General features: G+C 47.0%; 1 protein-coding gene across 3 annotated transcripts in view; it reads left to right on the forward strand.

Moving 5' to 3' along the window:
• SDK1 (sidekick cell adhesion molecule 1) overlaps positions 1-25,874 on the forward strand; it is a 965,237-nt gene that overhangs the window by 690,847 nt on the left and 248,516 nt on the right. For all 3 annotated transcript variants that reach the window (XM_055346825.2, XM_055346826.2, XM_055346828.2), the window contains 3 exons: positions 16,068-16,215; positions 17,200-17,340; positions 22,252-22,433. In XM_055346825.2, coding sequence (XP_055202800.1) covers positions 16,068-16,215; positions 17,200-17,340; positions 22,252-22,433 — 471 coding nt within the window. The remainder of the gene's footprint in view (positions 1-16,067; positions 16,216-17,199; positions 17,341-22,251; positions 22,434-25,874) is intronic.

Consider the following 25,874-nt stretch of genomic DNA (forward strand, 5'->3'; position numbering starts at 1 on the left):
GAGCAAGCTCAGTAGTACAGGAACCTGACTGAGTGGTTTCCCCTGCCTGAAGCCTTCCAGAGGATCTGCAGAGAAGCCACCGCTGGGGCTGGGCAGGAAGGCTTCAGGAAGCCTGGTACTGTAGACATGGCCCATGTCCTCCCTAGGTTGCCAGCCCTACTTCTTCCGTATAGAGGTTCTCGTTCCCTGAAGAGGGGATTCTAGGCTTCTTAGCATGGTAGCAGCACTGTTTACTAACTGACCACCCCCTGCCTCTCCGATTTATCTCCAGCCACTCACCACTCTGCTTTCCTTACTTCAGCAACAAGGCATTCCTCTGGATTCCCTGGGCACGCCAGATATTCAGTGCCACTGCACCTTTGCTCACCGAATCTGGGAATTCTCGCCCTGATCCTGCCCCCCTCTGCCTTTGCCTGATCAGCTCTTACTCAGCATCTCCTTTTAGGCATTGCCTCTGGTCTCAAGGTGCTAACCCATCTCCTCCCCTAGGGGTGCCACACCCACCCCCTCCCCTGGGAGCGCTGTCCCCATCCCCTCCCTTGGGGGCACTGTCCTTATCTCTTCCTCTACTTTCGTTGTCCCCATCCCCTCCCCTGGGGGCGCTGACCCCAACACCTCCCTCCTGAGTTGCCTCAGCAGTGCTGAATCAACCAATGGGCAAACAGCCTTCAGGGCACCAGCAAAGGCGAGACAGCAACACTAATGCAACTATCTAGAAGGCAATCATTTGAATAATCTTTCTACTCCAACTACTCGAAGATACCCTCCTGTGTCTTCATTCAGGAGGTTGAGGGTTCTGAGTTTCGGGTCTTCTGAGGGTTGTTTTAGTTTGTGTTTCGACTGCTAGGATTCTTGAACCCATTCTGCCAAGTCGGTTGGCTTTGAGCACTTTCTCTGCTATGATCTGTTCATTTTCTTTGCCCCATTTATCTATCCAAGGCCTTAGGGATTTTTTTTTTTCTGTCATTTGTGACAAGGATTTTTTCAGTTTGCTTTTACCATTAATGTTTGTATATTACTTTTTGACATACAGAAGTGTTTGACTTTTACGTAGTTAAATCTATTGATGTTTTCCTTTGTCACTTCATTACTTTTGTGTTTGGATATTTCAACACTCTCAAGCCTAAAATGAGTATTCTTATTGGTTTTTGCCTTGTTTATAAAGGTTTAATTTTTAATATATTTAACTCTCTAATTTTTCTGGAACTTAGGTGTGTTATATACTCTGGCACACTACTTTTCCTTTCTTTCAAATGATCCATTGTCCCAACATGATTTATTGAATAATCTATTTATTTATGGTGTCTCCTTCTTTTTATATTCAGAGGACCTGTTTATACAAAAGTCTGCTTGTGGATTATTTAGTTCCATTGATTCATTATCTCTTTTTCTGCCAGTTTTATAGTATTTTAATTGCTTTACTTCCAAAATGTGTTTTAATAACTGATAAAACAACTCTCTTCAACTTTTCAGAATTTTGTTATTACTTGTCATATTTATTCTTCCAGAAAAAACTGAAATTATTTTGTTTCAAAAGTAGTCTCATTGAATTTTTAATCGTGTTAAACCTATAAATTGTTTTATGAGAAGTGACTTCTTAGTAATTCTGGTTTTCCATCCAGAAAATAATATGCATCCCTATTTATTCAGCTGTTTAGTGAGGTTTGCAAGTTTATACCCATAGGCTGTATACTTTTTTGTCAAGGTTGTCCTGAGATTTTGTCTCATTGCTACTGTAAATAGCAATTTTTCCCCATTTCGTCTTCTAATTAGTTATTGTAGGAACATAGGAAAACCACTGATGTTTAGATATTTATTTTCCATTCAGCCATATTCCATATTCTTTTATTATTCTAACGACTTTTCCATTGCTCTTCTTTGCTTTCAAGGTAGACGATCATATCTTTTCCAAATAATAAAAATGTATTGTTTTCTTTTTGTTTTTCCTATCTTGCTGTGTTGGTCGGAATAATTTTAAATAATTGGCATAGTAATGTCTCTTGTGTTTTTCCTGATCTCAGTGGAATGTCTACTAGGATTTTACTGTTATGTGTGATATAGATTGTTTTTTATTGAGATATAATTTGTATGTAACAAAATGCAGAGAGCTTAAGGGAGTTTTGACAAATATATACAGCCATATAGCCCACACCTCAAACAAAATACAAGTCATTTACAATATTCCAGACAGTTCTTTGTGGCCCTTTCTAGTCAGTCTAACCCCTTCTTCTGACTTCTGTCACCATAGATTAGGTTTTCCTGTTTTTGAACTTATTGGAAATTGTTACGGGATCTTTGGAGTGTCGCTTTTCTAGCCAGAAACCTCTGTGGCTGGTGGCGGTTTTGTCCGAGTTCTCGTCTTGTATCCAGGAAGAATGAGGTTCACAGACAAAAGGAGGGTGAGGAAGATGAAGAGGAGCTTTATTGAGTGTCAGGACAGCCCAGAGGAGCCCTGCAGTGGGTGGCTGCTCTCTGTAGGCAAGTCGTCCCATCGTCTCTGCAGCTCTCAGCAGAGAGGAGGCCTGGAGTGGAATTTAGGTGTGTTATATACACCTCTGCTGGCAGCTCATCCCGACAAGTGTTCAGCTGTCAGCAGAGAGAAGGCCCTGGAGGGGATAGTAGCTTCTCTCTGCCACTGGTCGTCCCAGCATCTGCAGCTCTCAGCAGAGAGAAGGCCTTGGAGAGGTTGTTCAATGTCTGCGGCTCTCAGCAGAGGGTAGCTCCTCTTTACAGCTGGTCCTCCTGTCACCTGCTCAGCTCTGGCTGAGCCCAGGGTTTTTATGGTCTTCAGAGGGGAGGAAGTGCATGCGGATTGGTCAATGGGTGACCATGAGTGGGCCTGGAAAAGGCACAAGTTTCCACTCCAGCCAGGGGGACTGGCAGCCCTGCCCCCAGCCTCCAGGCCCTCACTGGCCTGAAGGTGGGGCCTCGCCGGAGACCTACCTTCTTCTGCCCAGGAGTCTGTCTGCCTCCTGCTGCCATTCATGGCACTCATGCTCGCCCTGACTTTGCCCCCAGATCAGAGTGGGCACCAACAGCAGGGAGCAGCCAGGCAGTGAGAGCAGGCACTTCCAAGCCTGCAAGGGCAGGGGGTCTTCCTGGGTCCCCAAGAGTGCAAGAATGCCTGAGTCTGCAGCCGCGGGTTTTGGCAGCTGCAGCTGTGCCCAAGAGGGCAGGGATCCTGCCTGCTCCCAGCCCGCCAAGAGCACAAGGAGGCTTGGATCTGCAGCCACGACTTGGGCAGGGCTCCTGCCTGCTCCATGGAATGGGAGGCCCAGGTCTGCAGCCACGGTTTGGGCATCTGCAGCGGCACCCAGGGAGCTCCCGCCCAACTCGTAAGGGGCAGAGCTTCCACTTGTCCCCAGCTCCTATGGGCTCCTTGGAGCAAGCGGCCCCGACAGCGCCTCCCTGCAACAGCTGGCATGATGGCAGCGGCAGGCTGTCTAGAGCAGCTGGCTGCTGTCATCAAAAGGAACATGATACTGACTTGAATGAGCAGTTTTGTTTATCATGTAATACATTCCTTCCATTCCCACTTCTTAGGATTTTTTAAAATTATGTAGGAAAATGTTTTATTTCTAGGCAAATTATTCTTAAAATAACAAAATATTACATTTAGAAATACCCCTACGTTTATGTGAGAGAATTCAGAAGATCAATACGCTTCAGCTTTTGGGAATTCATGCATTCCCAAGGCCCTGCCCCCTGGACAGGTTTCAGAGCTGATGCTCTGAGGGACGTGGTCTTCATCTATGACTCTAGGTTCCCAAGCCTCAAACCTGAAATAATGTACTTTTCCTTAACTCAGAAAGAAGCCCTGTTTTCTATGAATTAGGAGTTAATCCCATATCTTCATGTTTTCTAACAACGTGCAGGAGGAACGACACCTCTGTATCTTCCACATCGCTCACTGTCTTCCACATGGAGTTCCGTGCAGTCGGCATCTCCGCTGCCTAGGGAGTGCTGGCTTCTCTGGGTGAACGTGGGAGCTTCCTTTTGCAAGTGTGCCATCCATGTGTCCCTTTATGCCTTGGCCACCAGGAAGCCCAAAGCTAACCTGAGTGTCTAACTGAAGTACCTCAGTCATTCCAACTGCTTAGAACATCTCCATCTGTTTGCATTCTTCTCCTTTATGAGTTTGATTTTGTTTTTGTTTGTATTTATGTCATTGTATCACCCAATTTTATGCATATCTTCACTTTAGAATATCCTTAAGCTCTCTTTAAAAATAGGAGATATCTCTCCCCAAACACACACACACACACGCGCACGTACATGTATCATGTCACCATACTTTAAGGGCACGCTCATGTGAAATGAGCCATCGACCTTCTTTCCTTTATTTTCTTTCTCCCCCTTCCCTTGGGTACAGAGCACAGTCACTTCAGGCAAGTCTGCAAATCGTGCATCCACTCCCTCCTGAGAGCATTAGACACCAGGAGGTACCAGGAAGAGCGTGAGGTCCATTTTCGAGGCAAAGAACACTCACAAAATTAAATCACAAATCCAAGAATATACGAGGGGGCGTCGGGTAGTATGTGATCGCTTGCCAGGAAAGTGGATCTGAGAATCAAGACCCTCAGGGAAGGGGGGTTCCCTGTGGGCAGGTGTGGGCATGGAGGCCCTTGGAGGTGGGCCTTGAGCAGAATGTTCAAACGGGCAGTATTCGGATTCCCTGGTGCCTTGGGGCGGGGGGAGCTGGTGGCCAAGGACTCCGAGGCTTGGATGCAGGACAGCAAAATGGGAGTTCAGGAAATTTCCCAGTGAGTGAATTAGTAAGAGCAGAAGGATCTTTGAGCAGGAGAAGCTGGAGGCTGGAGGCTGAAATGGACTGCTTTATAAAAAACCATTTTCTAACTAATAATGTATTTTTAAGTACAAAGTAATACATGCTCATTGAAGCTGGAGAAATAGTAGATGATGTATAAAGGGAGAGTTTTTATCTCCCCCCACCATGAGGGAGCACTGCTAGCAGCCTCGGGTGCATCATTCCTGGCTGAAAAGGGATGCCTGCGAGAGACAGAGAGGGACCAAATGATGCCAGACCCGAGTCTTGTACAACAAAGAGCTGCACAAAGCCGGGAGCTAGGGAAGGTGGTGTGAAAGCAAGTTTTTAGCAAGATTTACCTGGCAGTGGCCTACAGGGAGCTCTCTGTGAGGCTCAGAGAGTGGAGGGCAGCAGGAGGCTGAGGACCTGGAGCAGGAAGGTGGTCATTCCCGAATTGCTGATGGGGTTTCCCTGGGAAGGAGGGGGCCCAAGATGGCCTAGAGCCCCAGGCCTGGACGTGGAAGCAGGAGGCCTGCTGAGGAAACCGGTCTGGGAAGAGCATCTGTGAGCTTGACTAGAGCATGCTGAGGCTGAGATGATGTTCTGGGGTTCAGGTTGCGGTATCCTCCAGGCAGCTTATCCTTCCTCCAGCATGGAACGTTCTGGTGCGCCCAGCGGCCTGATGCTTTTTTGTGTCTCTCCGCCTCTGCTTTCTGAAGCATGGCTTGGTTTTGTCAGCTTCTGGGCCAAGACTAGCTTTTGGAGCACGTTCTCTGAGTCCCAGTGCCTCTCCTGAGCCCCTCCCCAGCATCTTTGCAGGAGAGGTTCTTCCTCCACAAAGAGAATCTCTGAGCTGCACGGGTGGGTTGGTTCTTCCCCTGCCACAGGTGCCTTTTCATATAGGGAACCCGTCAGCCGTCTCCACGCCGCTCTCCATGAACGCTGCTCCTGGCTGTCACCGCACAATCTGTTCAACATCTCCATCCCCTGTTGCTATTATGGACTTAAAAGCCGATGGGCGTTCTGCTGTTTTGCTTGCCAAAATGGCGAAGAGACTTTGTTCTTCATGCTTCAAATATTTTAATACTGTCTTTGAAACACACCTCACACAGGCATTTTCTAATGGCCTCAGACTTTTCGGGGAGTATTTCATATTTTAGCTCGTCTTTCTTTGGGCTTTTGCTTATTAAGCCTCCCATGCATAGCATTTGTCCCCATTTTAATAAATGCATATCTGGGGAGACAGTACCTGTCAGAGGTGTTTACGAAGGGGGGACCATGGCTGTGTTGGGGGCCCAGAGGGGGCTGAGGTCTGCTTCTGCGTTCACTTCCTGTTAGCTTCCTGCCCTCACCAAGACGAGGTGGGGGTCAGAGAGCCCAGGGTGGCTCCCACATCCTTGGTTGGTCCTCACCTTCTGGAATCCTCTGGCCCAGGCTGTCCCACAGGATGGCGTAACTTCCTGCGTGGGAGTGCCTGTGGTGACCGCACGGTGCGGAATACAGCATGGCTCCCGTAGCTTGAGCTCCAGGAGGTCAGGCCAGCTTCCATCTGGAGAGGGACCCCTGCTCCACCCACTGCCTGCCAGCTATCTCCAGCCTGTTGCAGGGGTTTGCCACCATTAGGGTTGGTCTCCCACCCAAGATCGAGTTCCCCAAGCTTCTGGATGTATCCAGTCACCATTTCCAACCTCCTGCCCCTTCTCTGGAGGCAATGGCTTCTCCAGCACATCGGCCCACATCTCCCGGTGAGCATGTGTCTCCTCTTGGGTCCAGGTCAAAGTCTGGCCTTGGTGGGCCACCTTTGATGTCTTGACCTGAGGCTCTGGAGGCCACAGTGCCCTGGATGTAAGCAGTCTATGGCCTCAAAGCCTGTTGTGGGATCATTTGGGCTGCATCCATTAGCTGGGGGTTTCATGTATTTCAAATATCTCAGCTCTTTAGTTCTTAACTTTTTAAGACAAAAACTTGGTGCATTTTAATCCTGAGCTTGTAGACCTTTATGGTTTCTCTAAAGATATATACAACAGAGAAAGTCTTCCCAAAGGGAAGGATATCAAAATGTCTTTATACTGTCCACTCTGCGGTGTTTTGTTTTAGGTAGAAAGTATCCATCTACTTCCTACTCTTTCTTCCCCCTGTTCTATGAAGTCTTTGTCTGGCCTAAGCCTCTTTCTTTCTCAAGCATCCTTAGTGGTTTATCCCTGTCACTTCTGTGGCCTCTGTCTTCTCTTCCAGGGTTGCCACCACGAACAGGTCTGTTTCACAATGTTCTTTTCAAATTGTGTTTGTCTTAGATGTGTTTCTTGCCTGAATAGAGTCACATTCATCTGGGGGCCCTCGCAGTCCCCTGCAGGAGTACAGTCTGTTCTACAAATGTATTTACCAGCTTAAGCTTGGAATTCTACAGTGCCACTAAAAATTATGTTCCTTTTGTCATTGTCAGAGTTTTTAACTAGAATCCTGCAGAAAACACTTTATATAACCTTTGCATAACTAGTTATTATCTGTGCTTCTCTCTTAACGCCCAGATGAGCTCTGACTAGACCAAGAGAAGCTTTCTCGTAGCCCTGGCTGTGCCCGTCTCTGAGCCTGGGCTCCAGCCTGGAAGGGGGAGTGGCTCAGAGTAGGAGTGGGTTCCGAAGCCTCACCCCAAGCAGTTTAACTGCATGGAGGCTGAAATTCTTTGTTGTCTGGGCTTTCAAAACTGTGTTATTTCTGTTCATGTGACGACAGTAATTTAAGGGCGCTTTAATATAGAGGAGGAAATGTCATTCCTTCCACCAAACTAATCTCAGTAACTCACTGAGCTGAACACTAAGATATAGGTCGGAGTCTCCAAAAACGTGAAAGTAATTACCCAAAGCATTGAACAACAATGAGAATGGTTTAAAAAACAAGAACTGCAGTATGGACTTATGCCTGTTTCATTTCAGTTCCTTCCCATACTCTTTATTTTCCAAAAATTTTAAGTGAACTTCTATCATTTTTATGGTATAAATAATGTACATACACAAACATATATATACAAATACATATACACACAAAATATACATAAAATTTACCATTTTTTACCCCTTTAAGGTGGAAAAAAATGTGGTTGGGAGATGGATATCTGGTTCTCAGGGGTGGATCCAGGTTTTGTTGTGTAATTTTGGAGCTCTTGTTAAGAAAAATAATACAAAATTGAAAGAGCCTCTGCTGGGACCCGGGGAGGGCCCGATGTGATGGGAGCCAAGAGCTCCAGGTCGCTCTGTGCATCTTTCTTCTGGGGTTGGCATGAGCTTCCTTCGCAGAGGGCACTGGGCAGTGCTGTTTGCAGCACATGGAGCCCTAGCCCTTTGCTACTGCTCCACCCCATGGGCATCAGGCCCCCCAGCACTGAGGAGTTCAGCATGAGCCGTGTCTGGGACACCTCATTCTCCAGGCTCTAGCCTCAGGAGGAATCCCAGTGGCTTTAACCCCAGCTCTCTGACAGCCCTCACTTTTGTGTGCCTGGGCACACGCATGTGGACACATACACACAGATCTGCTCTTCTCATGCAAAACACATGACCTTCCACTGGAGGTTCCACGCAGGGCCTCCTAACCTGCCCCTCCCCTGCCTGCTCTGGACCAACCACTCATGGTAGGTCTTTCTTTTTTCTTACTAAACTTGGTATTTTAGAGCAGTTTGGAGCTTACAGAACTGTTTCAAGGATGGACCCGCCACCCAGCTTCCCCTGTGACACTAGTGTGGTGCCTTTGTCCATTCAGTGAGCCCACAGTGACACCTTATTGTTCACTGCAGTCACTGCCCCCTTCCGAGCTCTGCAGTCTCTCCCTGATGACGTCTTTCCCGCTCTGTTGCAGGATCCCGTCCAGGATCTGTTTTGTAGAACGTCACTCAATTGGGATTTGTCTGATGTTCTTCTCTTAGCTAGACCGAGATTATGGGGCTTTGGGAAGAAGACCAGGGAGGTAAAGCACCATTCTCATCACATCACATCAAGGGTGAACCCTGTCAACGTGACTCATCACTGCTGATGCTTGCTAGACCTTCCAGACACGGGGAATTTAACCTGATCTGTGCCTAGGGCTAGACTCTCAGCAGCACCTGTCTTGAGTGTGCAGTGCCACCCTAAGGAATGCAGCCTGCTTTTACTCAGTGTCTAGAGAGAGAGTCTATTGTGGTGGAGGGGAGCCTCTGATTAGCGTGAAGCCTCCCCACTTAGCTCCATGCTGGGGGCCCTCGCGGGCATTGCTCCAAGACAAGCTCATCTTCTCCTTCATCTCTGTGACCAAGCCCTTAACTCTGCAGCTTTAAATCCTAGGCAACAATGAGATGTGGAGTTTGCACAAGGAGCATTAATGGAGAGTGGAGAGACCCTGAGTCTTCACTCCATCCATTTCTCATGTGGAAATGAAGATCATTTTATCCCCCTCAAGGTTACTGTGAAAGTTGAACGTGAACACATACAGGCATCAACAGTAGCTCCAAGAGTGGGTGCTTTTGTTCCACAAACACGTATTGAGCTCCTACTCTGTGTCAGGCACTCTTCTAGTTGCTGAGGACCAAACAGGGAATAAAATAGATCCCAAGGGAGCTTAGCCAGTGGATTACTCTTTTCATGGATCACCATGATTATTATAAGCTAATACTTAAATTTCAGGAGATTCAACATGCAGACTGTTGTAGCAAAAACAGTAGTAGAATTCAAATTAGAAAAATAATAAATTTGCACCTAATTTTTCCGCTTAACTGTAACCTGGGGGAACTATCCTTATTTTAATGAAAGCATGCTCATTCTCATTCATATAAAAATGCAAAGTAAAGCATCAACCAAATTACATTTTTCACCCACCAATAGACAATTACAACAGTTATAAAATGCTCCATGCTGGCAATGCTATGACAAAAGTAGACACTTTCTAAGAACTTTTTATTATTAGAAGTACTAAATACACACAAAAATATAGCTCCAACAACCAGTAACATTTTAACCATATTTATTTCATCTGTTCCTCACTTTCCTTTTGCTAGAGTGTTTTAAAGGAAATTCCAGAAATTATGTCATTTCATCCCTAAGTGATCAGTAAGCAGCTCAAAAAGTTGATTACACCTAACAAAATTAATAGTAGTCCTTAATATCACCTGCTATTCAGTCTATATTTAATTTTCCCTAAGTGTCTAGAAAGAAAGGTCTTTTTACACTTGCATCAGGATCCAAACAAGGTCCATCCATCGTACTGGTTGTTTTGTGTCTCACTGTCTCTTCATCCACAAAACCCCCTCCTACCTCCCCGCTTCCTGCCTGGGCAGAGTCCATGAGAGTTGTCCTATAGAAGGCCCCAAGTCCTAGATTAGGATTCTGGTAATTCTGGTGCTTAATTGGTTCCTGCATCTTTTTTTTTTTTTTTTTTTTTTTTTGAGACGGAGTCTTGCTCTGTCACCAGGCTGGAGTGCAGTGGCTTGATCTTGGCTCACTGCAACCTCTACCTCCTGGGTTCAAGCGATTCTCCTGCCTCAGCCTCCCAAGTAGCTGGGAATACAGGTGCATGACACCACGCCTGGCTAATTTTTTGTATTTTTAGTAGAGACAGGGTTTTACCATGTTGGCCAGGATGGTCTTGATCTCTTGACCTCGTGATCCACCTGCCTCGGCCTCCCAAAGTGCTGGGATTACTGCGCCTTCTTTATTGACTGGAGACTGGATTTGAGCTGCCTTCCGTTTCCGGGTAGTTTCTTTTCGTATGTGAGAGAGAGAGAGAGAGTGTGCGTGTGTGTGTGTGTGTGTGTGTGTGTGTGTTAATACTTCTTGGGTATTGCAGGTACTTCCTGCTGCATAACCCAAGGAGGCACATGACACCAGCTGCTCCGCTTCTGGTGATGTTGAGATGGAGCTGCTCTAGGTAGCCGCCACCTGTGAAATTCAGCAGAACTTACTTAAACTTCCCTGAGTCTTGGTTTCCTGGAGTGAAAAAGAGGCGCGGTAAGACCTCCTCCCCAAGTGGGTTTCTGTGGCTACAGACCCGAAAGCACTTCCAGGTGGCAAACTGCCACAGAAATGTTATGTATTAATAATATGATGATGCTTTTGGCAATTAAGGAAAATCTCCCTGCTGGGCTTGGTGGTTCACTCCTGTAATCTCAACACTTTGGGAGGCCAAGGCAGACAGATTGCTTGAGTCCAGGTGTTCAAGACAAGCCTGAGCCACGTGGCGAAGTCCCGTCTCTACAAAAAATACAAAAATTAGCCGGGCACGGTGGCGCACACCTGTGGTCCCAGCCTGGGGGATGGAATGCATTGTGGGGGGTAGGGGTGGAAAGGAACATGACTGAGGCAGGAGGATTGCTTGAACCCAGGAGCGGACGTTGCAGTGAGCCGAGATTGCGCCATTGCACTCCAGCCTGGGTGACAAAGCGGGACCCTGTCTCAAAAAAGAAAAGAAAAAAAATACCTTCTTTCAAAAAACATGTTCCTTCTTCAGACACCTTTAATTGAGAAACTGATAATGCTCTTTTTTATTGGAAAAAGCTTCCAGTACATTTTCAAAGATTGGAAACCACCAGCTTTTTAAACCAACAGCTAAAGCGGGGTTGTGATTCATTCCTCACGATTCTCGGCCTTACCACTAAGGAAACGAAAGTGCAGTGATGCCCTCTGTAGAACGGAGCCTGGCTGGGGAAGTGTAAAATCCCTCAGTCGTCTAGATCTGAGAGTCCCTGAAGGGGAGGAAAAAAGGTATTAAACGTTTATGGGATGGTTTCCTTTATCAAAAGATTCTTCTACCTCCCAGCCTCCAAGACAAGCATCCTATGGCCCTCTTCTGTGAGGACCGGATGGGGGCGGACCCTTTTAAAGGGATGTTGCTTATTGATTGTCAGGAACAGACTTGCTATTTAAATTTTAACAGTTCTCCGCAAGCTTGCAATTCCAGAGCTTGAGAATGAGCAAATCCTTCCCAAAACAATTTTTTTTTTTGTACAAATCAGGGTGCCCAGAGATGGATCAGTTCATTTGTATTAGTTTTCACTTTAACCTCTCTTCCAGCCAGACCTTTTATTTTCTAGTGAAAAAGGAAAAAGAATAAAGAAAGAATTCCTATAGTTGCAGCAGGACTGAGCAGGCCCCGAGATGCAGAGGTAATTAATAGGCCCTGTTGTGAAATCAAACCAGGCAGCAGACTCTGAACCCTGAGGCTGGGGTTCTGGACTTTCAGGAGCTGTTTACACTCGGAGTGAACAAACAGCCAGGATCAGGCAGGGCCGAGGGCGGGAAAGCGGCATCTCCAGGCTTGCTCTGCTTCTCCCGCAGTCTGATTAATCGCCTCAGTCACCTGGTTACAACAGTTGTCCTCTTGACTGTCTCTTTCTGAAACGATGTTTGCTCACTGTGCCTGACGGAGCAGGTGAATGGCTGACTGCTAGACACTGTGATGTCTGAAGGAAGAAAGGGGTGGATGAAGAGCTTTACCGAGTCCGGTATCAGTCAAGCTTCCTGAGGGAAAAGATGGCGTTTCTGAATGAGAGCAATCAAGGAGGAAGTTTTAGAAGGGGAATGTTTGCAGAGGTGCGGGTGGAGGGGAACCACTGTTACCGGGGGCTGGTAGCCTCAGAGCGGGTTTCACTCTAAGGTTCAAGAGCCCGAGGCAGTTGCAGAACCCCAGAAGGAGAGATTATGTAGGGTGTCTGCTTGGAAAAGAGGGGGACCCTTTGGAGGAAGGACCCAGGTAGCCCCAGGCAGCCTCCCAGTGAGGAAGGAAGAGCCTTACATTTGCTCCCCTCATCTACAGGAAGCCTCAGGGCAGGAGTCCCCAGGACAGAGCTGGATAGGGAGGGCGGAGCTTGGATCTAGGGAGAGCAAGCTATCCAGCACCCTGGGCCAAGCTTACAGCTAGATGCTTTCAATGTATGTGATTTCATACTCGGGGAGTCTTGGGGGTTATATATTATCACCCCATCTTTTCATTATTTCCTTTAATTTGTTGTTTGAGACAGAGTCTTGCTCTGTCGCCCAGGCTGGAGTCCAGTGGCGCGATCTCGGCTCCCTACAACCTCCGCCTCCCGGGTTTCAGCAATTCTGTCTCAGCCTCCTGAGTAGCTGCGATTACAGGCACCTGCCACCACGCCCGGCTAATTTTTTGTATTTTTAGTAGAGACGGGGTTTCACCGTCTTGGCCAGGCTGGTCTTGAACTCCTGACCTCGTGATCCACCCGCCTCAGCCTCCAAAAATGCAGGGATTACAGGCATTGTTTTAATCTTTAATGGCAGCAAAACACACATAAAAAATCCATCATGTTCACCGTTTGTAAGTGCACGGCTCAGTGGCATTAAACACATTCACACTGTTCTGCCACCGTCACCACCATCCTTCTCTAGAGCTCTTTTCATGTTGCAAAACTTCTGCACCACTAAACAGTCACTTCCTGTTGCCCTTTCCCCTGCTCCTCCTACTTTCTGTCTCTGTGAATTTGTTCTAGATGTCTCATGCAAGTGGAATCATACAGTATTTGTCTTTCTGTGACTTATTTCACGTAGTATACTGTCCTCAAGGTTCATCCACGTTCCGGCATGTGTCCTAATTTCCTTCCTTTAAAAAGCTGAATAGTAGACATTGTATGGACAGATCGTGTTTGTTTACCCATTCATCCGTCGGTGGGCAGTTGGGTTTGTTAGGAATAACACTCAAAATCCTAAGGAAATTGAACACTCGAACAAAGGATTCTTAGCAAAGCAATTTTACTTCTGCGCAGAGGGGTGCCTCCTTGGCCAGTCGCCATGACAGCACACCTGAACAAAGGGGCACGAGAGCCTTTATTCCTGACGCAAGTCCCGCCCCTGTACCCTTTCCCCATTGGCCGGGGTCGGGTCGTACAATCCAAACTAATCCCGGTTGGCTGAACCTTTGTTTTTTTTTTAGATAAGGTGGGCACGTAAAAGAAAGCGAAGAGGAAAGGGGAAAGGGTGTTCTGTAATGAACTAGAAAGTTAGTCCTCTTTCCAAATAAAGGAAGGAATGTGAGATGCTACTGATTACGCCTGGTACTGTGGCATCTAACAAAGGCAAAAAGGAAAAAAAGGGAAAAGGCAGCAGGGGAAGGGTACTATAAATTAAAGAATAAAAGATTGATTGGGTTCTTTGAAGAGAAACCTCATCATATCCCTCAGGTTGCTTCTACCTTTTGGCTACTGTGAATAAAGCTGCTTTGAACACAGGTATGCACATATCTCTTCGAACCCCTCCTTTCTGTTCCTTTGAGTGTATACTGAGAAGCAGAATTGCTGGATTCTATGGTAATTCTGTCTTAATTTTTTGAAGAGCCACCATACTGTTGTCTGTAGCAGCTATACCATTTTATATTCAGAACAACCGCGAAATGGGGCGGAATTTCTTCACATCCTTCCCAACACCTGTTATTTTCTGTTTGTGTGTATGTGTTTTCTTTTAATAACAGCCACCCTAGTGGGTATTAGATGCAATATTGTGGTTCTGATTTGTCCACTGTTTTCACGGAAGTTCAAACAAAACTGAACACCCTTAAGTGGGAGAGCTCGTAGTCAGCTGTGGTCTCCATGCTTCTTTCTTCTACATACCACTTCTCTTCAGAATGAGAACGGTATTTCCATGGATGCTGGACTTGGCACGAAGGGGCCCTGCCTTCTACCAACCGAGTCTGGTTGCCCTGATACTGGGAATGGCCTTTCGTCTTCCACATTGACAAATGGCTGTTTTTTGTAAGGGAGACTGCTTGGCAAACCAGATCACCATGAGCTGCATGATACAAGTGGAAGGGTTTTAGGCTCCCAGAGTGAAAAGGGAAGTTGCTGTGAGTTCTTCTGTAGGTAACTGGGAATGCACACATTTTGTTTTTAAAGGAGACACACAGAGAGGGGGATCCTCATCAGCTGCCCATTATCCATGTCACTGGAAATCAAAAGCCAAGAACGCTGAAATGCCCAGCTGGTGGCAAAGACTGTGTTCCCAGAAAGCCATTTTTGGAAGCAGCTTGATTTGAAATAATTAAAAAGATTCCATCTTCATAGCCAACTGGCTTCATGCTTCAGAGCAGCTGAACTTTGTGTTAAGGAATCTAGTGAGCAAATTCTGAATTAGTGATAGTCACCTCTGTGTGAGGCAACAGAAGTTTCCTTTGAGAGTCTCATTTTCATTTTGGAGCAATTTATGGCCACTGCTTGGTGATCGGTAAGGAGCTGGAGTGCATTTCCAATGAGCTCGCAGGCGCAGACTTACGAATCCCCGCGGTTGGGGCTGTAGGTTTTTGGAGAAGCGGCTGGGATTTTATGTGTGGATGCTGACACGCAGCTGGTACTGTCTCCAGGCTCCGCCTAGCCCAGCACTATGGTAGAAAGCATGCGCCACCTCTTTCTGACCATCTCTAATGTGGGTGAAAGGGACCTTAGCGCCACTTCAGGTCAGCGAGACAGCTCGATTTCCAGAAGAATTTCCCCCACCCAGGTTTTACTTCACTAATAACTTGAAAATTCAGTTCAGGCATCATCACAGTTCAGAATGGGAACTGACAGCGGATGCTGGAAGTCACTGCCAAGACTTTGTTCATTCCAGGGCATCACTCTACAAAATGACTGGGCTGAAAATCCTGTTTAAACTCTGCAAAAAATCCACGCAAGGGTGTAGGATCTCCAGCAGAACCTTCGGAAGCCTTGCCGGCGAGAGCGCATTTGGCTGGCAGAGTCCCTCTTGCACACCTGCTGGAAAGCTGGGTGGGAAGATATTCTAAGCTCGCTGTGAATTTCATTACTCCTCTCTCCAGCCAAAGCCACTCAAGGGTGTGGTGGTGTAATGGGCCTGCCACGCAGATGGGCTGCGAAATACACAGCCCATCTGTCTTTATCATGCTCATTTCCTCTTTTATTAAAATGTTAATGAATATAGTTTTTATTTATCATTCAGTGACATGTGCAGCATCCTTTTCTGGGAGACAAATCTGCAATCTGCCTAACCATGTGAGCCGACAGAGAACTTTCTCCCCTTACATACTGAACACAGGAATTAGGGACATTTTGGTTCCTTTTAAACCGCCGTATGCAGGTTGCACAAAAAAATCCCTTTGCTCGTTGATGGCGGCATGGGGGGAAGTTGCCTTTCTGGCTTGCAAGTTACTAGCCACATGGCCAGAGCCTGAGTTTCCACACCTGCTAAATGGGATAAGCTTTCCTTCTCCTAGAGCTGTCCTGCTAAGCAAATGAGATGTTCCCTGAGAAAGCCTTTGCATTCACCTCTTCTTATTCAGACATGATAAGTCTGTGGGCTTGAATTCGTTTTCTTCATTCTTTCAGACTCTCCCTGGAAGGTGCATCTGTCAAACGTTGGCCCTGAGATGACAGGCGTCACCGTGAGTGGCCTGACTCCGGCTCGTACCTATCAATTCCGGGTGTGCGCGGTGAATGAAGTGGGCAGGGGCCAGTACAGCGCCGAGACAAGCAGGTGCGTGAATCCCGCCCCAGGTGGGGGTGTGGAACAGCTGGGGGGGGCTGAACGCCAAAGAGAAGCATCACATTATGTGGTGGAATTGATCACAGCAACCCGCTGGCTTCCCTCAGGGAGACCGGACAAACCGTGAGCAGAAAAGCCTGTCGCAAAGAGGGAAAGACAGGCCCACGCAGACTTAGCTGGGCCTTCCTTCATTGCTGTGAGGCAGGTTCCTTGGATTTTTCCTGTGGCGATCTGGCTGTGCCTACATAAATCGCTCCTGACAGCACAGCCCTCTGTGTACAGGAAATTAAGAGCTCACACGTTTTCCGTGTCCTTTGTCCACCCCACTGCCGGGTGGATGCTGATGCCACAGTCTTAGCAAGTCAACGCCTAGCGTGCTGTTAAGGGAAGCTGTCTCTGCAGAGGCGTCGCATTCCTGAGCGGTCTTCATGCTCTCCCATCCCTGCGAGGGCCGCCTCTGAAAAATCTCATTCGGAGGTGACATGGGAAAATGGCTTCATCACATTTCAGCACACCTTCCCCAACCAACCTGAGCTTTCAATGGGCTTGACTTGTAGAACAGCTGAGCTCTAAATGCCTTTCTTTTTTTTTCTTCAAAATATGGGAGTTTGATATGAGAAATATTGAAAGAGCCGGAGAAAACAGTTTGGGAGGAGTCTGAGACGGCAGGCCAACGAGTGGACGCGTTCAGGCTTGCAGTCTTTCTAAAGGGCTGAGGTGCTGGGGTTATTCACACAGAACAAAGTCACCTCCACGCTTTCCTCGTTGCTTGGTTAACTGATTTTCTATTATGTTGATTTGTGGTAACTGTTTCTCATGTCCTTTCAGTTTCATTGGCTGCGTGTTTTGCTTTTCCTGAAACCCGATTTTTGTGAATAGTCAGGCTCAAGATTCAGCAAGATAGATGAAATGCAAATGGGCCCCCGCTGTTTCTGGTACTCATCTCTCTTGTTCCTACCCGTCTTTTATTTATAGGTTGATGCTACCTGAAGAACCACCCAGTGCTCCCCCGAAAAATATAGTGGCCAGTGGGCGGACTAATCAGTCCATTATGGTCCAGTGGCAGCCACCCCCAGAAACAGAGCACAACGGGGTGTTGCGTGGATACATCCTCAGGCAAGTGCCCTGTGATCGGCCATCTTTAGGCCGCCATTAGAGTTGAGCGTCGATTTCACAGAGGGTTGCAAACTCTGATGTCTGTAAGAGCCAAACAGGAACCAAAGGAGTCAGGCCAGGTGTGAGATGTTAGGGAGTGGTGGAGACTGTGGCAAACTGGAGTGCACAGGCCAACGTGGGCAGCCTTGCAGAGACATTCTGTGCATATCCGACCATAAATGACACACACAAAACTGGTGTCAGGGTAGCATTTTGGCAGGAGAATGGAGGGGGTATTAGGGGTTGGAAGCAAGGTATGTTATTCAACGTGAAGCTTTTTTTTTTTTTTTTTTTTGATGGAGTTTCGCTCTTGTCGCCCAGGCTGGAGTGCAGTGGCACAATCTTGGCTCACTGCAACTTCCGCTGCCTGGGTTCAAGCAATTCTCCTGCCTCAGCCTCCCGAGTAGCTGGGATTACAGGCATGTGCCACCACACCTGGCTAATTTTTGTATTTTTGGTAGAGACAGGGTTTCACCATGGTGACCAAGCTGGTCTCAAACTCGTGACCTCAGGTGATCTGTCCTCCTCAGCCTCCCAATCCTCAGCTGGGATTACAGGCGTGAGGCACTGCACCTGGCCTCATTGTAAGTCTTTTGATTCCATTTAAGTTTTCAACCAAGGGCATGTGTTGTTCAATACAGTAATTTTAAATTCAGAATAATTAATTTCATGTAATTACTAGCCAGTTGTCAGCATGCTGGTACGTTGCTTGCTATTTCCAGAAATCCAAAGATCTAGCTCTGTACCTGAAACCTCACAACTTTTAGATGTTGGAAATGAAATCAATATATTTAGAAACAAAGGGCAGGGCTAACACACACTTCTGCAGGCCAGATGTGGCTGAAGGGTAGCCAGTGTGCTATCTTTGCTTTATAAAGGACAGTTAGGCTTCTAGAATTATTGGGAACACTGTAGCTGAACTTGTCTGTGTTTGAGAGAAGAAACCTCCTTTGCCAAAACTGCTAATTTTAAAATTGCACTGAACGCGATCATTGCAGTAGCCTGTTGACACAAGTAAAAGCAAAAGTAAAGCAGAATTGCATAATAATTATTAAATCTCTTCTAATAGATTGCACCACTGTGGACATATTTGTTCATTTTACCAGTGATATTGGGACAAGAACAGTGGGTATCCGCTTATTCCCTTCCTGGCTCGTTCCAAGTGTGTGGTCAGTAAATAGTGGCTAACAAAGGTCTTCAGCAGACAGATGTAATTTCTTAGATAAATGTGAGAAATTGGGAAATGTTGCATCTTCAGCTTCATTATCCTTGTGTATGAAGGGCAACACCTTCCCTGTATATATGTGTATAGCCATCCATTCATCATTTAATATGTGTTTTTCTATGTGCCTGGACTATTTGCCTGTCAAAACCAATTTGCCGCTGTTTTCAAGTTTTTCCTCCAGCGTCGGGATTCTCTTCTAAATGTAAGCCAGACCGTGACCCACCTGAAGTGGTTTAAATGGGCCATCCCCGGGGGTACACAAAGAGCTCCAATCAATAGCAAGGCCCCTTTTGTCTCGAGGCTCCAACTGTCCTTCCTCATTTCAAAGAAGGGGGAAGAGGAGCTTGCAGTTCTGTCCCCTGGGGGTGGGGGCCGCAGGCTCTGGTTCCTGTTGATCCCCTGGGACAGTTCCTAATTGCCTGACCACCTCCGCTCCAGAAAACAGCCCCGTGTCCCTGCCGCCTGCAGGCGAGGGCTCCTGTGGCACTGCTGCTCTTGCCCCTGCCTTAGCCATTACCTCTCATTCTGCACCCATCCACTAATGAGAATAATTGGCTGCCCTCTGTACCCAGCAGCACAGGCCTGTCATCCCTCTGCCCCTGCCTTTCTTCAGCACGTGCAGGAAGAGTTTCCTTAGGCTGAAGCCGTCAAGTAAGGACTTTAAAAGTCATCCCACAGAACTAGGCCCGGGGCACAGAGTTTAATAATAAAATCTCTCTGATGTTACGAGGCCACTTCGGGGACTGCACATTTCTCTATTTTGTGGGATTACTACTGTTAAAAGGATTTTCTGTGATGGGGTCAGTAGAGTTGGGTGCTGGAGATGAGGGCATCTTCTGTATTTGCAGGAGCTTAAATCCAGAAAGCTCCAAGATGAGGGTGCAGTACCCTAGGCCTGTGAATATCAAAGTTTTCAGAAATGAAAGAGCCATGCCAAAGTGATTTTGCTTAGAAACATTTCCGCATAATCCTCCGGTCTGCACATCAGCTCTCTGTTTGCGAGTGTGTATCCTCCAGGGCACAGTCTCTGTGTCAGATCCGAGGCACAATGCAAGGAAAGCAAAGAGAAATAAATCACTTCCGTGGCTCCAGCCACAAGAAGTAGTTAGGATGCGTGTGCGGTAATAAAATATTTATAATAATAGGCAGGGTGTTTCTTTGAGAGGAGCATAGGGGTTATGTCCTTTAAAAACGTTCTCCTGTTTTTTTCTGTATAAAAAATCATCTTGTTCTGGCTGAGATGGTCTCCTGGGCAACATATCCTACCAGCAAGAGGAGGCTGCCCTGCACTTCCGTTATTGATTGTGACCTTCTTAGACATCCTGTGACTATTACAAAAGCACCCGGAGCCACTGGTCAGAATGGGCCAACGTGACTGTTCCGGAGGGGAGCGCAGGCTCTTTGGAAGATGTAAATTCTGCAGTTTGTTTTTCACAGTGCTGTTAAGAGTGGCCCCAGAGAAGATGGGTGGCTCATGCAGGTGTAGTTCCTTATAACTCATAGTTATCTCTACCATACTTCTCGGTAGAAGAGCAGTGTTTAAAAATGTATATATATTTAGGGAGTGCTTTACACCTTCACATCTCTTTTACATTCAGTGTCTCCTTTGACTCTTGCAACAAGAATGGAAATGCTACTGTCATTCCCACCTTAAAGAGGTGGAAACCAAGGCTCGGAGAAGTTTGGAATTTTCCCAACACCACCCAGCTTCTGAGTGGCCGTTGAGCAAAGTCTTCCGATGCTGGTTCCTCAGCTCTTCCCTGGAATGTGCATTGTGTAGCGTTGGGTCCACACGAGGAATCCTTCTTAAAGGGCATCCTCATTCCGTCATAGTGATTACAGATGGTGCTTGGTGCCAGCATGCCCAGGCTACTCAGGTGCATGGTGTGGGCACAGAGCCAGTTTCTACCTTTTCCCAAATGGCTGTCCCATTCCAATTTATTTTAAGCGTTCATCTTTTGTAGATGGTGAATGTAAGTGGAAATACCTGTCACACAGGTGAATCCATGCCAAACCTTTTTCCCAGTGGCCCACTGCCTTGAGGACCATCATGCTACGTCGGTGATCTGAACACCGCCTGGGAATTGCACGTGTACTTGCTTGGTGCAGGTCGTTCAGTAAAGGAGTCAGAGATGGACACACTAGGAAGCCAAAATGTGGTTTGATAACTTGACTTTCATTTTTGCCCATCACGGAATAACGCTGTCCCTTCCCTGAGTCTCCCACCAGGCAAGCCCAGAGGCCACTTGCTCCTTTCAGGCAAGAGACAGAAGGAGGCCTGGTACCTTCTTGCTACTCAAGGGCCGTCTGCTTATCATCATTTGTTTTCTATCAAACAGGCCCCACCAAGCGTACATGGTCGGCGGCAAGAGGGAACGAGAGAAAGCTCTTGGAAACTCCTGATTTTTGTGAAGAACCTTGTGTGACCATTTCTCGATTTCCTCACTTCATTTTCAAGCCCTCCTTCTCTTGGGAAAGTTGTTTTACATTTTAGGGCCTGAATTTCTGGGTTTCTTCTCTGCTTCGATGTCAGCAGCCTTACTGATGTTCCGGTCCACGCGTGTCTGTCTCAGCTCCTTCCCCTTCATGCTCAGGTGCCCTGCCCGCGTGGGACCACACAGGTAATGGACATCGAATCTGCAGAGCCACAGAGCTCAGAGATCAGCGTCCTGGAGGAGCCTGAAGATTTCCACACGCCGTGAAAAGCCAGCGGATTTGCTGCCACTCAAGTGTGGGACTGTGAGGCAGGAGCCACTTCTGGGATAGAAATTAGAGGCTTTTGGAAGCTGCAGGATGACAGGGCAGTCACTCCTACTGGGCATGCCCCCGGCTTTACCCAGAGGGGCTGATCCAGGAAAGCTCAATAAATTACCTGAGTCAGTTCAGTGCATTAACTTCTATAGACTGAATCATGGAGAAACATATGCTAATCAAAATAATACAATGCAAATCTTCTCACAGTACACACAGCAATTTCCTAATTTATACACCCTAAGTCCTGAGTTGTGTGCATTATCTTTTTCATAAACACTACTTTAAATTTCCACCTTTAGTATGCTAAGAACATAGTACCCAAGCACTCACAGAGGTCTTCTCCAAAGCAATTCGTCATAGTTAGTACTGGACTAGTATTTTAGAAATTTCAACACCTTTTCAAAGCCGCTGATTCTTGTTCTGGGATACACTTGGACAAACCTGCAATTCCTAAATGGAGCTCTGTCCCTGGACACCACAAGGCCGTGTGCTGCTTGCTTCTGGAAGTCTCCCCACGTTTCAGACTTACAAGAGGAAAGTGTTTCTCAAACTGATTTACAGCAACTCCCCAATGGAAATCATGTCTGGAATTTTTGGTCCTAAGTCACTGTAGTCCCTAGACGAGTTACATGTAAAAAGCTACAATTTTTTCTTAACCGTTATGTAGTTGAAATGTCAGTTCCATTTTGCCTTGAGCTTATAATCACTGTGAGATTAGAGCACACTTTTCAAAATCATCGAGTTGGGAAATAGTATTGTTTAGGGCTGACCTCTCAGCTCTGCTCTTGATTATTTGCTTCCATTTCCCCCTAACCCTGCAGAATAACTGTGGGTAAACACCGTTCCTGGGTCCAGTTATTTCCTTATCGTGATGGGCTTCCTTCGTGGCGCAGGTACCGCCTGGCTGGCCTTCCCGGAGAGTACCAGCAGCGGAACATCACCAGCCCGGAGGTGAACTACTGCCTGGTGACAGACCTGATCATCTGGACACAGTATGAGATACAGGTGGCGGCGTACAACGGGGCCGGCCTGGGCGTCTTCAGCAGGGCAGTGACCGAGTACACCTTGCAAGGAGGTAAGCTTGTCTCCAAAACCACGAGGTGGCGGGATCTTTGCCGGGGAATGGGATTTGCAAGGTTTGATTGGAGTATGTTAGAAAGAAAAACAGAGAATCCAGTCCCCTAGGGAGCGTTTACAGGAAAATTCATCACGTATTTAATGGGATCTCTCCAGCTATTCCTCAATGAAAGCAGAACCGTAGACAGGAGACAAATAATATTCCAACTGCTTTTTCAGTGACTAAGGAAGTTTCTGTACACGCATTTTGACGGGTGCATCTAGTCTTGAAAAGTCTGTGGAACTGGATTTTTCTAAATGGAATGATTGTAGGTTTTCACAGGAAAGCTGGCTATGGAGTTCTGTGTGATACTGTGAGTGTTTTTCAAAGAGCACGATGATTATTCACAGTTTTATTTTTAACGACGTAACGTGATTATTGGTAATCGAATTTGCAACGTGGTACTTTTTTTGGTTGCACTTTTCAGTTATACAAGCAAACAATCTACTAGGTCAATAAAAACTGCCCCCGACCGCTGGAAAAATTGACCAGACATAAACGTCATGAAGTCAGTGGTTCTTAAATATACGTGGTGAGATCCGGGCACGGCGTGGCAGGCTTTCCACAGCATCTGGTTCCTCCACTGTTTTCTGAAAGATTCAGATCTCAGCCCCAGGAGGAGCGAGCATTGGGAGATCTCCTCCACATCTGCATTTCACTGTTACTGCTCTTAGCAGGAATAAACAGACCCTGTCCCAACACAACCTCATTTGTCCTACAGCAGCCCAAATCCTTGCCTAGGGAAGTAATTTTTCTACCGAGTCTAAAATCCTTTTTCACTCTGCGATTTATGCCCTTGCCTGATTCACAGGTGTGATTTTATTTGCTTAGGCATTTTTATTGCTACCGGACCTTGACCTTTTTCAAATGATGAGGTTTCTGACTGCCCACTTCTCTCCCCAAATCATGCCTGAGACCTAATGTTCCTTGGTATTACATGCTGTTATTATCATCCCGTATTGATTGGCTGTCTGTTGTCATCTGTAAGTCCATAAATCCTCCTTTATAAATTAAGTGCAGTCAGTTCTGCCTGCACAGCGACTAGCAGAAATATTTAAAATGCAGGACAGCCAGGAAGGACCTGTCCATCTGCAAGTAATTCTTGATTACTCATTTGAAAAGGAAAATGGCTGAAAACCTGGACAGTTAACGTTTGCTTTAGTCTATTTAATAAAATAATAATAAACTTATAAACACTTAAAAAGACTCATATTGCTATTAGTAATCCCTTATTACTATTAACTGTGACTGTTTCATTTTATTTCCGGTGCATTTGAGTTCTGCATGGGGCAGAGGGAAGTGGATCTCCACCTAATTGAGAAGGGCTTTGAGGCTTTGGACTCAGGCTTTTATTCAGTTGGCATTGGGGAACCATGAAAGGCTTAAGATCTGTGAGTGACGTGAGCAAAATGCTGCATTAGGGGCGGAATCTGTGCATGGGTGTGCAGGGAAGGTGGGAGGCGGGGAGCAGAGAATGGCAGCAGGGACTCCAGAGACAAAAAAAAATGAATTGATGAGTGTCCTCCAGCTGCGAAGACTGGCAATGAGAAGAGATAGGGATGTAAGTTTAGGTGGGACGCCATTGTTTTCAAAACAGCTCTCATGGATTCCAGGGTTGTGCCTTCCAGCAACTCTGTAAACGAATGCAGTTTTGGCCCCACAAGCACCTCCCAGTGCCTCCTGTACAACAGAGCTGGGTATAAAAACAGGAACAGGCCCAGTGCCTCCTGTACAATGGGACTGGGTATAAAAACAGGAACAGAGCCCAGACCCTTCCTCAAAGTGCAGACAGTTTATAGGATAGAGCAGGGCAAGTTTCATTTTCAGACACCTGTTCATAGGAAGCTGAACATTAGCTAACTGGAATTTAGTTGGTCAGAAATCACACAGGCCACAAAGGCAGAACCAGCACTGACATCCAGGCTTCCAAGACAAGACTGCTGTTCTCTGAGTGACATCAGCTGCCTCTGACGTCAGTAGGACTTGAGATTTCAGAGGAGATTTGGCAAGGGACTGTGCTTAGGCTAGTGGGCTGGAGTGCAGGGTTCCCCCTAAGATAGTGGCACAGTGGGTGGGGTCCTGCCTCCATGTCCAGGTAGTCTTCTGGATGGGGAAATTACTAAATTATGCATTGCTCTGGGAATGAACTTTTTCCCATATGTGATGAGAACCTGACTTCGATTGGTCCAAATCTGGTTCATCATCTATACTTAAAAAAAAAAAAAAATGCTCTCCATGAGTGAACGTTTGTGGATAATGCTGCACGTGCAGTTTCCCATCTGCAGCTCGGCTTCTGTAGCAGCACCATACTTCCCTCACTTGGGTGTTTGACATTGGGGGTTGGTATACAGAGCCCCTTATGGGTCTCGGAGGGCCCAGCAGACACAGTCGTAATTCCTGTCTTCGTGTCTTCTTCATGTCTTCCGCCTCGGCACTCCCGGGAGCACCCTCATACAGATGTGGATGGCCCTCCCTTGTTCCCTTTTAAGCCTGGTGTGGAAACACAGGTGGCCCTGTTCTCTCTTTGAGGGACTCAGCCCTCCCTCTCTGGATGTCTCGGACTCCCGTGTGCTCAGTGGGATGGTAAATGCCTCTGGGGAATCTCCCTGGAGCTTGCTGGGATTGGGCAGGTCATGTCATGCTTTTCTTCCAGACCCTGACTCCAACCCTAAACCTATTCCTGGGCCACGAGGACGAACATCTCAGGCTTGTGACAGTCTCGGAGACGCCAGGCACCACCCACCTGACCCTTCTTTGTTCGAGGGACATGCTTGAGTCCCAGGATAAATTGGGGGGTGATAACAGTTACTGACCAGAGCGTTAGGACACTATCCCTTGGACGTGGCTGGGGTCAGGCAAGTGGCAGGCAGCAGGAAGGGTGGTCCATGGCCTGGGGGACATGGCTGGCTTGGCTGGCTGCACAGCCTTGATGCCTCAGTGTAGTCAAATGCACTTATCCCTCTGTGCTATTCAAGGACCTCCCAGCTAGCCACGCTGCCGCTGAACAGAATGAAGCGAGCGTATGAATTCTGTCCTGAATCCACGTTCCCCTCTGTGACAGTACATTGCTAGGAGATGACATCAGACCACCAGTCTAGAAAGAGCTGGGGAGGTGAAGGGAAGACGGGGGCAATGCTTGCCTGGCTCTGGAGGGGAAGACGCAATGAATGGGACAGAAAGGGATCTGCCTAGAAGGTGGCACATGAGGAAGCAGAGTGACAAGAGGGACTGTGAATGCATCAGGGGGACAGTGGTGGGGGCGCAGTGAGCATGATGTTTCACACACACGTGTATATTCACACATCTTTCTGGATATGTGACCCCCAGAAAGAGCCCTTCCCAGGAGTCCATCCAGGCCTCACTCCATATTTACTACTAATGTGCCTTCAAGAAGCACCT

This window comes from Gorilla gorilla, chromosome 6 (assembly GCF_029281585.2).
Source record: "Gorilla gorilla gorilla isolate KB3781 chromosome 6, NHGRI_mGorGor1-v2.1_pri, whole genome shotgun sequence".
NCBI lineage: Eukaryota > Metazoa > Chordata > Mammalia > Primates > Hominidae > Gorilla > Gorilla gorilla.